We start from the raw sequence: 18,390 nt of genomic DNA on the forward strand, positions 1-18,390 counted from the left end.
GGAAATGTTTGTAACAGATATTATTTGATGATAAAAATAAAATAGCAATTAATTATGAATTATAATTTAACTGTATTTTATGCCCAAATTTGTGCCTTGTGTACAACTATTTAGTTTCAAAGAAAAATTATTTTTCTTGAAAATTACACACTACTATTCGTGGGCTTTGGCTCTTAATATATTGTATAATTAAATTTTTTTTCAAGATATTTTTCACAAAAGAGATGTTTTAATTTCTTAGTATTAACTACATTCTATGTATTTTTATTCTTCGAAAACGTTTAAAAACGTTTATTGTTGGCATTTAATGAGAAACGCATTAGTTATCTTCACGTAATAGACTAGTTAAATTGTCCAACGAATATCAACGTAACGCACGTTGGTGTATGCTAAATAAACAGCTTAATTGGTGACTAAAAGCGCGCAATTGTGTTTTATGTAAGTATGTGTTTGTCAATTTTATGATTTCTTTTGCAAAATTGCAATATGCGATAGTGCGATTATAGTATTGCGCGATAAAAAAATACGTCTAACAGGCGGTGTCGCGGCTTCTCGTATAATTACTAATGTGTAAAAGAGGCGCTATCGAAAGAAGATAATGCTGTTTACGTCATTCCGGCGATTGGAATACAATTACTGAGATCAGAAAAATTCTTTCGTGCTGATCCGCGTGCGTTAACACAATTTATTATTTACTTTATGCGCCGGCTCAATTACTCTCTCGGAATTTTTGCACTCTTTGTTTTTGATCCTTGTCGTATCAGCTGCGAATGAATTTATAGCGCACAATAATCATTCGTTAACGTTACGGTCTTGTGAGCACACGAATTTGCTCTGAATGTGACGGATGTCCGGTACAGCTTTTCATATCTTTCTTTCTCTAGAGAGGCGCGATATTGATTAGCGCTTTTTTATGTCACGTTTCAAGCAAATATGCATATTTTGTAAGTTGACATAGATTGTCACATAAAGTGTAGCATATATAATATATATTTTATTTTCTGGGAATAAATACGTGCAAAGTATAAAACACCTTTGAAAAAAATCGGTTTTTATATTTCTGAGCGAATGCCGTCAAAACAATAAGAAATATAAAAAAAAGTTTTGAATAAAAGTTTCATGGTTTTTAATGTATTTTAAAACTGCATAATCAGATTTTTCTAAAATGTCATATTTTTCGAAATCCTCCTTCCTTTCTTCATTGGTGAAAAATCTAATTATGCAGTTTTAAAGTACATTAAAAACCATAAAACTCTTATTGAAAACTTTTTTTTATATCTTATATTGTTTTGACGGTATTCGCTCAGAAATATAAAAATCGATTTTTTTCAAGAGAGTGTTTAATCCCCTTAATGGCTGTAAGAGCACGTATAAAAAAATACGTGTCTCCTATTTTGATCCAGACTACAACATATTCAAAGCTCATTAAAATCGGAGAAGGACACTTCCAACCCTTTCCTTTTAAGTTTAATTGTAAATCAGGATGTCAATAAATTTCAATAAATGAATGTTCATTTATAGTGGCGTAAAGCAATGGTTCATAGCTCTATTACCGAACAATGGTGGACATATCTACTTTTATAAGCTACTTTTCACGTTGGCCTCGTTCGCATTACACCTATCGAATGCGTAGGAATTCGTTTTGTATTTAAAGTCTTTCTCTTTATGGAAGCCAGTATTCTTATTTAGTTGAAATATTTTTTTCTAATTAAATTTGCGAATATTATTATATTTTTAATATTTGAGTATTATTATATTTAGAGCAACAAGAGAGCAAAGTTATAATATTAAATAAACATCGTCTCCAATCTTTCCCTTTACATTATTACAACCAACTTACCAATTTTTTATTTTATCATAAAAAATTTACGGTAAATTTATGTTCGGGAAACATTGAAAACGGCGTATCGTCGAAACTCATAAAATCGATTTAGCCATGACATACTTGTCGCTAATTCTCCAGCCGGTTCCGAAGCGCACATGCTGTTTACAATTTTATAGAATGATCTAACTCTGTTATTGATTATACGTTCATAAAGATCATGTTATTACGAAGAGAGAACTCGTTGAAAGGGAAATGCAAAATAATTTGTCTTTGCGTTTCTTCCTTTTTTCCTTTTAAATAAAATGTTTTATTTCGTATGCCTCTGTCATGCAAAATGACGCATCGCCGTTTTATTAATATCCGTGATACTTCGAAATTAGCCAGTAAATCAGCGGAGTAGCTACTTCTCAAGCGAGCAATCGTGCGTGTGGTGGCAAAAACGCTTTATGTTCATGACTAATACTTATGTTAGAATCAAGGAAGCGCCGATGCTTCTCACGTTTAAGTAAAAGTGAGGATGCTCGAAAAGAGAAAAGAGCACATCTGGTGACCGATACTTCCAAGTTCATTCGCACAATCAGGAAGTCCGAACGATGCTCGAGAATGAATGACTAGTTTCGTCTGTTTTTATGGTATGAAAATGATATATTTTTATATACTCTATTGTGATTTATAGGCAAAGTGTATTACGGATATTTACTGCTAATAATTTATTCTTGGCGTATAATATACAGCACTTGAATGAATAATCGTAATTATAACAATTAGTCAGCGCAACAATGCTCTATATTATTTTTTTAAAAGCGTTGCCTATTCGAAATGTTTATTATAATATGCAAAAAATGTACCAAAAAATAAAGTTTTCTTTATAAAATGTAATGAATCATCGTACTACATTGTACAACTTTATTTCTGCAAAGTATTGTTTATATAGATAATATACATATATGACTAACGTTTATATACCTAAAAGAAATGAGAGATATGTGTGTGTCTGCATTCACACAACTGAAAAATGAAACTTTTAACAGTGTAACATATAAAAAATTATATATATATATTTGTTCATGTAATCAATATTTATTTAAATTAACGTTTCGGTTTTTTTTTACAGATGGCGGGGCTCTGTTTACAAACTAATCTGGCGGGAACTACTGGCATATCTGTTCTTCTACTACCTCATCAATTTTACATATCGATACGTGCTCAATGACCATCAGCGGGTGTGAGTAAATATGCATATCCCTGACATTTAATTAATAATTTTCGTAAATTTCACTTTTTGTGAAAGAACAAAAGCTGAAATTTCAAGTAGAAAAAGATACAGTATCTTTTGTAATAAAATGTTTTTTTATATTGACATTAGATAAATGATACATGTTTTTGAAATAAATTTTGTCATTTTGTATGACAATTATTCTCGTGCATAATTTTAATTTTGCAAATATACAATTGTTTCAGAAGATAATACCAGACTTAAATTCAAGGCGCTGCGCGACTAAAAACAAACATATTTATATATACACACATACATATTTATAAAATTGAAATACAGGCAATCTTTATCTCTTGATCGTGCAAGGTGAACAGCAATAATTTTGCATTTTCCGTTATTTACCAATTCGTTGGTCGCATTTTTATCATGGATAACACCGAATTTAGCGGCGTTATACGTGATCGGCACCAGCTATGGTGCGTAGTTGTATCTGCTATAACTGAATTTTATGGACGTAGATAAACCTGTACAATAATAACCTTGGCCTGTCGACAAATCTGAAGGTTCCTGCACTTCGATCATGGTCGCGTTTCATCGACTAACGTTCAAGAATTTACATCATCCTCTTTTTATTAGTATTCATTATTGCATTTTTTGCTATGCAGAGGGCACTCGGTAACCTTTCTTTTATTTGCCTTCAACGCGTTCGATGTTCTATCATATTGTTATCGGTTGTACACTCGAAGAACTAAGCAACGAAGATTCAGCGAACCTGCATTTAAATAAATAAAATAAGTTGTAATTATAAAAAATATTAGCTAATATTATATTTTAATAATATTTAAAATATGCATTTAAAATATATATTTATTTGAATATATAATCAATTGAATAGATAATTAATATATATAATACATTTATACTTGCGGAATTGTGATACTTGAGTACAAATAATAAATTATATCATTCTTATATGTATGATAAATTTATTTTTATTATACAGAAAAAGTATTTTATTGTTCAGAAAAAGTGGCTATATATTTCTCTATATTTAATTGTATTCAATTAATAAAAACATAAAAACTTAAAGCTGTTATCTGAGATTTCATCAGAGATATATTACCAGGAGAAGATTTTCAATAATAAGAAATTAAACGAAAGCTTGTTTACATGCTCGTGGAAAACATTAACCTAAGATTAATTTGCCAATAATACTTGTTTTTTTTTAAATATTTGAATTAGATGTATAGTTACTTGTCAAGCATCTCATATTATTTAGTATTAATTTTTGAAAGGGCTCTTTTGATGCACCCTGTATGAGAGACATCACGATATATCATGGAGAGGCGTCCGTGCTCGGCATTAAAAAAGGCATAAAAACGTAACCTGTTATTTATGTGAGGCTGAAAAAGAGAGATAAAGAACTCAAGAATGTAAAAAGATTTCTCCTTTAAATCATTTCGAATTCATTCTAAATTTAGAACCGTAGGGACGGCCCAACATGCCTAAAAGGGATAAGCGATCCAACATTATTAAATGGGATTACGCGCGGTGGTTTGAGAGATTAATCGTTCTTCGTTAAGATTCTGAAATTCTTTTCGTACTTAGATTTATCAAAAGTTACTACCTTCTCACATGGCTATAAAAAAACTTTTATCACTACATGTTTTACCTTCTTTTTTTAGATAAGTATTAAACGTCCTTGCTGTTTCATACAATATATATTATCTTGAAATATATTTTTACACTACCAGATTGTATTCGAATGTCTCATATTCTGGGGAAAGTATTTATATCGCTGCGTTTCAAATAACTATATATGGTTACCACAATATCAGTTTCTCGTGACCATGATATTGTACGTTCAGGTAACGGTAAGTCAATATTACCTCAAGAGTGTGAATGCGGTACCAGTTATACTCGCGGAAATTCCAACATAAACCTACTTACCGGAAGATCCTGGAATCGTGCGTTAATCGCTCAGAATTGATGTGTGAAGTCGTAAAGATAAATATAGCTACTTATACGTGGTAATTACTTTTCTTTAAAACGATGCATTGCGAGGCAATAATTCCGAGGCAATAACCGACATTGATGAATAAAGCGTGAAAGAGTGAAGAATCAAACTTATCTCGAATGCTTTCGATAAAGCAAATATGCAGTTTCGCTTATCATTATTTATAAAGGCAAAAAATTTACATTTAATATTGACATTTAATACTAATATTGCTTAAACTATAAGAACAATAATAGTATCGCCGTGAGTGACGGTATCACCTTAACCTTGCTCTATTTATATGCAAGTTTCTATAGAAAATTCTATTTTATGTTACTTTAGTCTTTACATAGACTTTAACATTTATATACTTAATATTTAAATACGTGTGACTATTTTATGTAGAAAAAGAGAAAAAGAGATAGTATAGTTTTTGCTATCCTTCACAAAATATTTTTTAATATATAATTTTAATTATTTTTTTCTTTAAATTTACAACATATTTCTTAATTATATATAATAGCAGATACCTATAAGCTTAAAGATTTAAGCTCTTACACTCTTTACATTTTTTTTAAGAACGTTATTTTATTTGTTCTTTATGCCAATTTTGTTTAATATTAATTGTTTAAAAATTTAAGTAATATAATTAAAATATGCAAAATTTTGCATTTTTATTAAAATAAGAAAATATATTTAGAATAAAGACTAGAGCAATTTTGCGCGTGTATGTGTGTAAAAAAGATTGTAATTAATAATTTCTTTTTCTTTCTTTGCAGAATTTTCGAAAAGATCCGTTATTATTTCGGCAACTCTAGCGAATCCATACCCATGTCATTCGTCTTGGGATTCTATGTGAGTCTTGTTGTAAAAAGGTGGTGGGAGCAATACAAGCTTTTGCCCTGGCCAGACAATCTGGCCCTCTTCATCAGCGCCGCCATTCCTGGAAATGTAAGTAGAACCTGCTTATCGAGAAGAGACTTCTCTTGTTGGTTTCCATTATGATTAAAAATACAGTGGTAACGCAGAACGTTCTTCTTGGAAGGATAAACGTTGTTCTCGTTCGCGAATTGTTACAATAAAACAGGACCCCATTAGATAAAAATCTAAAGAAATTTGAAGCAGAGTCTTTCTAACAAAATAATACTTTCTTTCTCTGAATGGAAAGACTCACAGTAGCCTTAATAGATATAGCCTTGATAGTCGCTCGCGTTGTGCTCGGTCTTATTACGTTAATGAATTGCCGTGACACGTTTTGGTGTCGTTAACCTAAGTAAATGCCAACCTAGTCGCGCTACGCCCAGAAGTGAAAAAATGTGCGGGACGATGATCCTATAATTGATAGCTAATGTCGGATTCAGCTTTCCATTGTTTTGCGTAACAAATATATGAATATAAACAACGAAAAGCTCCTAATACATGATATATTATTTGTTAGAACCTTGACATAAATTTTGTTCCATTTGCATGCATAATTAATCTAATTATGATAAATAGTGTTATTTAGTGATAAAATTTATTTTTAAAGCAAAATGCAATCATGTGCATAATGTGTCAATATAATTGAAGCTATGATGTACAAATTAAAAAATACATTTTTTAAAGAATTTCTAATTTTTTAAAAATAATTTTTCTTTTACAAAATAAACAATATTTAATCACTCATATTCAATAATAATTTTCTGAGAAAACAATGCTTAATTATTTTTTTTGAATTTTTTGACAATGATTCTTTAGAGAGTGAGAGAGCTTCAATTTTGACAGCAGATTCGATGCAAGCTTTCAGCTCTTGTCAATAACTCAGTATTGAAGTGAAAGTGCTATGTATCATGGCGAAAAAAATCTATGATGAACCTACGCGTCGAACACATTTCGCACATACACATGCATACAAGCATTCTTCTTTACCGATTCATTACTTCACTTAAGTAATCTGAATCTAGTAAAATATATGTAACCATTGATTAAGCATCTAGTGCTAAACACTTTACATAGTTAACATGTAACCCTCAATTGCTAATACCGCTGTACCTTATATATAGGGTAAGAATCGATCAATCATCGTTAAACGATTTAATCATTCCGTTATGTAACTTGTTCTTTTTACCCCTTCCTCGTTTAGATGAATATTAATTTCAGATATTAAACTACACGCATTCAGAAACAATTTTCGAGAAAGTATCGAGAAAAAGCGGTTTGATTACACATGTCTTGCCACATATGCAGCTATTTTTTGTTGAGATATCGTTGTAGATTTTTAAACTAGCCAGTATGCCTAGTCTCTTTTAACGATCATGTCGCTATCGGCTATCGTTATTTAGCGATGATTGTCGTTTGCGTTAACGATAATGTTGCGACAAAGCTATTCTGCAATTCGAATTAACGATACAATATCGGTACATAAAATGTGATTCTAATGTCAGGAAAGCTGTATCGTATTATGTTGCAGAACGATAAAACGCTGTATTTTTACAGACATGGTTTTCTGATGTTTATTATTAAATACATTATAATGTCGCGGGGAAAGATACAAGCACTTGTACTACCGCATAAATTTTGCTGCATTCCATTTGTCACCTTTTGACTGTCATTTCATCTTTATACGAGAAACATTATCGTGCTTATTTGTGTGCTTCTTTAGTCGATGATTCACGGATTATTTGCGAACTCTCGATTTACGATATGATAATGGTTTTGACTTGGTCAATAAATTTATAAATTGACAAGAATACTTAAATTATATTATTTACAAGCAGACATTAATATATAAATTCAGAGAAAAACAGATACATTTATATTGCATTTATATTTATAATATAAATGTAAAATTTATATTATACATTTATATTACATTTATATACATCGCTAGTATAAAGTTAAAATAAAAGAATAATTTTTTGTTTTATGGTTTAAACAATTTCTGATGGAAACTTTGAAAGACTAAAATTGCACGACGTATTAACGATTCCTCAAGTTACCGTAATTTGTACGGTGTTTCACGAATTTTCGATTCGAAACGCATAAGATGTATAGAATTGCACGCTTGCAATGGATCTCTAGGAACGAGGAGCTCCGATGGAATTTTTGCACGTAGGTAGGGGACAAGGTCCTTCAGCCACGGAACAAACTCGCAGTTATACGTACACTCGTGGTCATGTAATCGCGTAATACAGAGTGTTCGATTAGTGAATGAGTGGTACCGCAACGGTCAACACAGGCTGTGCCTTTCATTGAAATCTAATTGAAATGCAGACCCGGAGACGAGACAGTCGGTGTTCGGATCATTTCCAAGCTGTCGAGCCGGGCATTTTTACACGCGCGACGGTAAATCGCAGAATTCCGTGGAAGGGAGCTACACACTCGTCTTTTTTAGGTGCAAACGAAAGATGACGAGAAACCCATTGAGGAGATAATGTAGTATTTGAAAGGCGGATGACAATTCAGAAAGGCTAAAAATGCAAAAAAAAGGAAGGAATTTGATCTTAAGAGTTAAATTGTTACCGTTTCGAAATACTTTTCACGTGATTGTAATTGTAATCAATAATGCTTGGCGCAATCTTTTATGAGAGCTCTACGTGCCTGAAAAGGTTTATAGCTAATTATCGTTACAAGTAAGAATGCGAAGAACGTCCGTGGAAATAGTCAATTAATTTGTGATTATGAAGTATCAACTCGGCACGCGTATCTCTATTGCAAAGAAAAAGACACTTCATAATCACATAAAGACAGCTTGATATCTTTTATAATTAATTCACATCTGAGTTAATTAAATTTCCAAGTGATTTCACACATAGTATAACATGTCAAATAATTAGCCATAGCATTATGATACACTTATTTTATAAACATATTTTATACCCATTATAATTGATTTCTTAATAATTTTATTTTATGTACATAAAGTTTTGTAGAATATATAAAATATCTCGATTATGTAATAAATTTGTATGTATTTTACAAAATATTGTAGAACATTTTTTTAATCTTTATCTTTATTATACTTTAATTAAAGGGTAAAACTTTTAAAAATATTTTTTAAATTAACGATGTCCTCTTTTAAATTCATAAAATTAAATCATATAAGAGAGAAGCTTTGGAATAAAATAATAATTTATATTTCAAGAGATATAAATATACCAGTCGGTAAACAAATTGGATACGAAACTTCTTATATCTTTTATTATTTTATTTTGCAATTACAGTTTGGATATACGGAAGATCTCTATGTTGATACCGTCATTCATTTTCGATTTGATATTCTGCCAAGCAATTGCGACCGTCAGTAGATTATAAAACACGCGATCGGTTACAAAAGTGCACATCAATGTCTAAGAACCAAAGCAAAAACAGCCGGCAGGCGCCATCAAGTTTCCTGATTAATACTGGAACAGTTTAAAACGGTAGTGAATGCAGCAAACGTGGCTGCGGGGGCGGGAGCACTCGTAATGTCGGGCCAAGAAAACAAGGGGAAAGTATGTACGAGACATGAAAACGTGTCTGGCATTCGTTCGGAAATAAATTTTGAAGTCAACGCCATTCTCGTCGATACCTATTTATTGCAAATTCATGACATTTTTTTATATGGAAGTAATTTTTATGAATTTTTATGTATGTCGCATCGAAGCTTCTCTCTTATATGATTTAATTTTATAAATTTCAACGAGGACATGGTTAACTTAAAAATTATTTTTAAAAGTTTTACTCTTTAATTAAAGTATAATAAACATAAAGATTAAAAAAACGTTTTACAATATTTCGTAAAATACATACAAATTTATATCTCTTGAAATATAAATTATTATTTTATTCTTTTGCAATATGTTTGGAATATTATTATTTTACTCTATTATTCATATATTTTTCATATAGATGATTTATTTAGCTAAAAGCAATTTTAATTACAACTACACACATACACACACACAGACACACACACACATATATATATATATATATCTTATATATAATATTAGAAAATATTTTAGTCAATTAAAAAATTTATATTATTAGAGGAAACATTAATTACGGATAAATTAAATTTAATAAGAAAATAAATATATTTTAAAAGCTTATCTTAAGATATATAAGCAATATATAAAGTGTAATTAACATTTATTTATTTGTCTGTTTTTAGGACGAACGGGGGCGGCTGATGAGACGCAACATCGTGAGGTATGCTGTGCTCGCGTACGTCATTACGCTGCAAAGAATTTCGCTTCGAGTTAAGAGGCGTTTCCCGACGCTTCAGCATATGGTGGATGTAGGTCAGTAAAATTATATTTTCGAAATATACATTTAAGCAATATAAGCATGCAAACTATGTGATACATATAGATATTTTAAAAAAATTTTCACTTTCTAATATTAATCATAGTAATACTCATAATGAAAGCATGGAAGATTTTCTAGAGCTACGTACTATTGCTCCTTTTATTATCATAGATGATCTATTAAAAACATGGATCAAATTGACAAATCTGTCGTTACATAATTATGATTCTTTACTATCACATTCAACAGTCAGTAGTACAATCAATAATTACAGTGCTGACAATAGTACGTTTGAATTTTTATAATTCGTTAGTTGTCCAGCTATTCTTGCCACTGATGAATGCAACGGATGAACCTAATGTCGCACCTGCATTGAGCAGAGGTCGCTTTCTTCTTTGTGCCGAAGCTCACGGCTTTCTTATCACATTACATGTCGCCGTTCCATTAGTCGGCGTGTATCGGCGGACAAAGCCGTTCACCACGTCATCCATAAACATATAATATAATGTTACTTTGCCGCGTGCGCCATGATGGCGCAAGGACAGCCTGGTAGTGTCTTTTTCGCCATTCTTCGAATGCGACCGCTGGCAATCGCAAATGATGTCACGATCATTAAAAGCTCAATAACTGTGACGTTATGTCTGTACCAGATTTTGCGATTCGTTTATAATTTGTGAATATTATAGGTAGAAGATACATTAAATTCGATTAATCAGATTTCTTTATACTATTCCTGAATCATGTTCTAGTTTGACGTTAGTTTTAGCCATCGTGCTAAATAATGACTTGCAGCAGAATAAAGTCACGTGTTTTAGCAGTTCACGTATTAAACGGTACTTACAATTAGTGGCAGACATTGAATAAAACGTGCGCAATTATTCGAGCGATTCTTTCAGGTGATCAATTTTTATTACCTGGATGTAAGATTTATTTTCTGGATTGTCACATTATTTGAATTGTTACATTTCTGCAATATCTATTTTTTTTAAGAAGCCTGCATGTCCAGATATTTAGCTTTCTTTTTTTACTACGATTGCCGCAACGGACGCTCTGTTCTAGAAATAGCTCGCATTTTTCTAATGAGAATCCTGTGAATGTTCCATGAACATGAGAATACCATCTACCTCTCGAGCGGGAATAAATACCGGGTGGAATCTACGATAAGAACCCCTATTCTTTCGTAGAAGTGATTGACTTTATGGCGATGCCGCCGAAAGAAATATATGATGCGGCAAGAAGCTCGTTCTCAGGAAACGAACAGGATCTAACTAGAAAACGAGATCGATCTGACAGTATGCTCTGTGATAGTTCTATACTGCATGTGTGAAAAATGCATTGCATTTTTCCATAAATAGAATGATGCCATTTTATTTAATTGTATTGGAAATATAAAAAAATTATGGTTAAATAATGAAACTAAAGCTAAAAAATGGAATGACAAGAATTCTTGCGACACGTACATTACAAATATAATTCATACATTGTGCAAGCAAAACATTGTTTGTATGCACCTAAAGAAGGAATGAGGAAGTATATGTTAAAAGGTGTGTGTGACATATTATGAATTTTACAGCTTCATATCAGCAAAAAAGATGAAGAAACACATTTTTTGAGTTCTTACATTAAATTAACACATATATTATATATTGAATATAAAATATATGTACATCATTTTGGTGGCTTTACATATTAATAAATAAATTAATAAAAATAATATAAAATATAAAAGGCATAATAAAAATGTATACTTTTGCTTCAGATTTTGTGATATATATTGTATACACTAATATGCAAAATGTATTCATATATAAATAGATAATTAAAAAACTGGAATTTTTAATATTAATAAATATACAACAACAAAAAAATTATTAAATATGTGAGAGACAAATGCCATATTATAAGAATTTTCTCTTAGAAATAAAGTTTTATGATAATGTTTTTAAACATGAAAGGCGAAATTATAATTCAAAAATATTGCATAAAAATGATGCAAAAAGTTATATATATACATATGCAATCAAGCAAACGACATATTTCCGGTAAAGGAAATGTTACATCGTGAAAGTAAATATCGCATTTAAGCTTAAAATAGAATGACGCGTGTATGCAAATATAGTGCATAAAAGACGAGGAATAAATTTCTAATAAATCTTTTCCTTACTTTTTTATATCTATAATCAAGATATGTATATATAAAATTGCGCAATGAATGATATAGAACATTCAGTATGAGCACATCGCGAATAATAAATTTCGCAAAACTGACCGCACTCAACAAACATTTTTCTTAAGAAGACATGCTAACGTAAAATTGCAACGGACGTCATTTAAAATGATTTTATGCACGCGCATGCACAATGAACCATCGATGACATCAATGAAGTATTGTGAAAGACACGAAATAAATATGCTATTATGACTCGATATACTATGTTTGCTCAAGAAGCATGAGCTACAATTCTAACAAGAAAATATATACACTTATATTTTTATATTTCACGTTTTTAATAATTATAAAATTAATTTTAATTTTATAATTAATTTTAATAATATATAAACGCATATAATTTTTATATTTCTTATTTTTAATTATTGCTAAACAAATTAAATAATTATAAAAGAAATTAATTTAACAACGAGATAGTTATATAGATGCTTTATCCACAAATTTAAAATATTCATTTTAAACGAACATTTTGCAATTGCATTTGATAGTCAGCGCTAAAGTTCTACGCGAGAGCAGAAAGTCGGCTTGTCATCTGCAATCGAGAACGATCATGCGAGATTATAGTGACGAGAAGAAATCTCGAAACGTTTCTTGAAAGTAGACGAAATTATCCGCGTGTACCAATTCCTCAGGGAATTTCAATCTGAAAATCATCGGGCGCCACGTCGGGCGCCGCACGCCGGCAGGCAATTTTCACGTGCGTCCGGGTAATTTTCAACGATCAAGCGAAAGAGAGATAGAGACAGATCGCTTAGAAACGCGGAGCGCCGGCGCCAGAGAACTTTTCGTCCTTTTCCTTTTCCTTTCCGGCGTGATCTTCTCGTTTTGCTGCGCGACCGGACTTGCTTCGTGCAACAGCATTCTCGCCGTTTCCATTCCTGGTGCCGAGCGAGCAGACGTCGTAAGATTCCTTCTACTCGCTTCAACACTCTTCGTCTTCGTCCTGTGGGTCGTTCTTACCTGCCGCTTTTTCTTTGCTTCGCATACAGAAATAACCCGGCGCGATTACGACCGATCTGATGAACCGCCACCGTGCGTATCGTCCGATAAGATAATCACCGGTCGTATCTTCGATTTCCTCGATAAGTCTTCCTCTTTTTGCCTTGTTTTTCTCTTCGCATCCACTATCCATTGATTTTCACCGTTAATGTGCTCTTCCCTCTGGCTCCGTCATAGATATCACTTAGCCATTTCAAAAGCACGTGAAACTCGTGCATTAATAATATGCCATGCATAGGTAGTAAAGCACTACCTGCTAGCATGTTAATGGTGCGTAGATGAAATTATAATTTTTTTTACGGAACGCCTGTCCATCAATTCGATTCGAGGCGGATCTACTTAGATTTGTTCAGAGCAATCGTCGTATTGCTCTGTCGGATGCAGGTTGAAACTCGGCCGCGAGCGATTGTGGAAGTTATCTTGGGATCTGTAAGAATCGTTGCAGTTAAATCGCGCGAGACTAGATGTTAAATATAGCCAGCGTAATGGGAGCCATAATCTAGCCGCGACTGCAGGTGGTAATCGGGTAGACTCGTTGGTATCACGCTGACGATACGTACGCAGCTATTTGGCTTCGTCCGTAGCATCTCTGCCAGTCACGGAGGCTCCAGTGATCATCATCATCATCATCATCATCATCATACTCATCATTATCATCAAGATCGTCATAATTATTATCATTGGTGGCGTCCTCAAGCCGGGGCTATGTTGGCGAGAGCAGAGCAAGAAACTCAAGAATTTGTTTCTTCCCTTCCTTTTCTTTTCGTCTTCCTCCTCTTTTTCCTTTCTCTATATAAGTTCGATGGACGATGGATCGTAATACGCTGATGTGCGCGCAGCACGCGCGTTACCTATATTTAGAACAAATTATTGTCCCAAGCAGAATTTCTCCGCGATTATACCGAACGATCGGCGGTGCGAGCTCTCAATCGACAAGAAAATAATTACGTCCGGATATAGCTTCGAGAGCACAGACTTCCAGCGTAGATCAGATAAGACAAAAAGGATTGCCCGCGGTAGCGACGGATTTCAAAAGAATTTCACGGTAACCGAGACAAGATGAAAGACATCTCTATGATATTAATTAATTTCACAAAGTATATAAAGGTAACTTTACGCGCATAGTAAATTTGACGTTTTCTCACAACGGACGTCATAAACGATTTAATCCAGAAAGGAAACTATCGAACTCCAGTAATTGATGTTTCATGGATAACGGATTCTTCCGCGGTTTATTCGTAGAACTCTCCGACATTCTCGAGTTCCTCGAGGAACAGTTATATTGTACGACTGGGTCATGTGAACTCAGTTATATCCTCTTAACTGGGTGCTATTCTCAAAAGAACGGAAAAATCTGTGAACTTTGTCTCAACGTAACGCTCCGTAGAGATCGGCCTTGGGGAAGGTCGGATCTTGACCGTGCTCACCTAAATGAGGGAAACGAGAGAACGAGGAGAAACGCGTTGGACTCCCGGAATATAAGATTTCTTAATCGTTTGACGGCCGTTGAACCTGCCGTATGACACATGCGAGAATACAAATGCATTCCCCGTTCCTATTTTTTTTTCCTCCGCGGACTAATTTATTCACGGTGCAAAAAAATTATGAGAAAGAATAAAAATTACGAAACTTCTGATTATCACATAAAACGGAAAATAAGTTTTTTATTTCTTTATTTAATCGTTAGACGATGTCTTTTTATTGACAAATAGCGACATTTTATCGCATTCAAAATTAATCGTATTTTACAGTTAATTAAACATTTTCAATTCTCATGCACGGTATCATTTTATTTGCAACTACATAATTAAGGATGCGAATCAGTTAGACTAGACATTGGCAAATTACATTTGATTAACGTGGTTTGCACAAAAGTTTCGTTTCCACGCTACAGAATAATTAGAAATGCCAGTCACTTCTTTTACTGATTCGTCTACGGAATGTAAATTGATTTAAATATATAAAGTCTTTCCATTCTAAAAATGTGGTTAAAAAATTTATAGACAGTATCAGACATTATTACACATTTATAAAGTATATATAGTTCAATAAAGTATAAACAATAAAATATAAATAAAGTATAAATAATGCAAATATATGTTAAAATTTATTAAATTTTATGCTTGACTTTTTATAAAATATGAAAATATTGTAGAAGTGTTTAATCAAAAATTGTTGTGCTCTCTTGCAAAATTTATATACGATATGAATATTTATGCATTACCTGATTTTAAACAATCCATAATTTGTAGCAGCATTTTTCGTCTGTGATACCTATTTATAAAAAGAGAGAAAAAAAAGGAAGGAAAGACTCCACAATAAGATAAATTATCATACTAATCATTAATTGTAAGATAACTTGTATCACTACTTCATCTAACGATTCATGTATATATATTTAGTTTATCATAGAAATTAGTGCCAGTAGATCGAGTTTTACGATCTACTTGGCCATGAAAAATTTCATAAGTTTCTCCTACGGACGGAGAAGTTTGGCGCGACGAGTACGCTTTTGTCGCTCGGATGATAGTGAAATCGTTAATGGCGCGTCATGTGTTGTACGATTGCGGGGATCGGACCACGCACGTGAGCGAATAATGCAGGCGCCTCTTGACTAGGGCGTCGATTTTCTCTTTGGCAGACACGGTCTATTGACATCCAGCGCACATCCGCCGCAACACGCGCGTCGAGTAGCTCAAAGTTGCTCGCCTCTAATTACGCGGGAATATTTCCTAATCAGTGCATTTTCACTGGCGCCAAGTGTCTGCGACCGAGCTCTCGGCTACAAATGCACTGTACCGTCAGCGCAACAGAAAGTACCATTATTCATATGCGAGAGGTTTATTATTACGCGCGAGGAATTTCAACAAATTGAAGTATCTCTCTCGCAGTAAGATAAAATTTCTGTCAATTAAGTTTTTTACTTTATTCTGTGATTCTTTATTTTTTTTTCTTTTCCTTTCTAATTTAATTCTAGAAATCTGATGAAATATTATAATTTATTGTTATGTGTTAAAATAACATTTGATTATGACTAGAAAATACATTTTCTAGAAAAGCGTAAAAAATATTTAACATCAGTTGCTGATACATTTTTTATTTTCTTGATGCTTTCTGTTTAAACAAATTGTCATTTATGTATATAAAACATGCTGTTAAACAATGCTATTGCACATTCTAATAATATATATTAAAATATTATTTGGAAATATAAAGACAATTTTTCGCATTTTTTGAAAATGAATAGCAGAAATATTTTTATTTTAAAAAAGCATAGATTTTTTTGTTATTATTTTATGTCATTATTTTAAACAAACGATATATAACACCCAGATACTATCGTATCTGCTATTGCCCTAACATCGAAATTCCTTTCGACACTTTTACACGGAACATCCGCATTCGTGAGTTTCTGCGTTGTAAACTCTGCTTAAGAAGTACGGACCGGATGGGGGACTGGTTTTCTCCGAAGGATGCTTTTCAGCATCGTCACGGAGCGCTAGCAAGGGTGCGAAGAGCAAAGAGAGAGACTGAAAGAGCTCGGTATATTTTTTTACTTTCATGACGACCTTGCTTGCCGAGAGAGCAAGGATCCCTGCGTTTGTTGACCTTTGCCGAGCATCCTTCTACCCGGATCCGTGCATTGAGGTGCTCTACCTTGTTCGCTATCTTGCTCATCCTCGTCTGCAACCGATGTCCCGGGAGGTAAACATTCTGCTAAGAACGGACGGGACTACTTCTTCTTCGTTGTAGTCGTTTTATTTGAATGCACTTGGATGGAATTTTTTACAATCTTGCCTACAGCGTCGAGTAATCACTTCAGAAAAAGAAAATCATTTATTTTGTTCCGTGGCTCAATTTCATGTAACAATTTTTGCCTTCACAACGTTTTTATTTATTAATATTATAGTACATTACATATATCTCTAAGGTAAAATAATTTTTGAAATAAAGAAAGGTTAATTATACATATTTAGACTGTTTAAAATATTATAAATTATTTGTTATGTTAGACATTAATTGCACCTTAGGTATTCAAGCAAGAACTGCTATATTATAACTAATTACATAAATATCCATTTATATTTAGACCATGAGGTATTTTTCTTGTGCATTCGTGCGTACTTTAATATTCTATAATTACATTAACTGTTTATTTATATCGGGCGAAGCATAATGTTACAAAGCAAGTACTACGCAGAAAGCTAGTTACTAATCCAGATTTAATGATCGCGGATTCAAACTCATTACATGCGCATCAAGTTTTATATCGAACGTCACAAGTATGAGCCTCGATCTCTACTGGATACATGGTGATTATGATTTACGAGCTATAATTTAATGTAAACAGCTACGAGGTCGGGAAACTACGCATACATGTGATCTGACGCTTTCTTAATTATCGTCGATTTGCTTCTATTAACAGATACTAACGGCATTAAGTAACTCTTATCTTTAGAGAAGTAGGTATATAGATACTCTAGGTAAAGGTAGTGGGAAGTTATGTCGTTAGATCTTGAGAGGCGTTTTGCTTCGACCAATAAATTTAACACCAACGCACAAATTAAGCGGACATTGTCCCACGAATTCGTGCTATTCGTTAAAATCTGTGAAAGTGGATATAAATTATTTTTATCGTGGTGTAGACGCTTTCGAAATTTTTGAGACGCACAGCACCGGCGCCGCAAATTTTTCACATCAAAAATGTAAACCGCCGACAAAATGTATTATAATACGTGTAACCGCACACACATACACAGAGATTAAATATTTTTTTTTAACATTGAATGCTTTTTAATTAAACGATGTGTTGACATTTTGCATCATTGTTTCAATATATTTATAACTGGTTT

General features: G+C 32.7%; 1 protein-coding gene across 1 annotated transcript in view; it reads left to right on the plus strand.

The window, feature by feature from the left end:
* Best2 (bestrophin family protein) overlaps nt 1-18,390 on the plus strand; it is a 51,120-nt gene that overhangs the window by 19,819 nt on the left and 12,911 nt on the right. Inside the window, exons 2-4 of the mRNA XM_072911377.1 lie at nt 2,940-3,050; nt 5,817-5,988; nt 10,172-10,301. Of these exons, the coding sequence (XP_072767478.1) occupies nt 2,940-3,050; nt 5,817-5,988; nt 10,172-10,301 (413 nt within the window). The remainder of the gene's footprint in view (nt 1-2,939; nt 3,051-5,816; nt 5,989-10,171; nt 10,302-18,390) is intronic.

This window comes from Anoplolepis gracilipes, chromosome 2 (genome assembly GCF_047496725.1).
Source record: "Anoplolepis gracilipes chromosome 2, ASM4749672v1, whole genome shotgun sequence".
Classification (NCBI taxonomy): domain Eukaryota; kingdom Metazoa; phylum Arthropoda; class Insecta; order Hymenoptera; family Formicidae; genus Anoplolepis; species Anoplolepis gracilipes.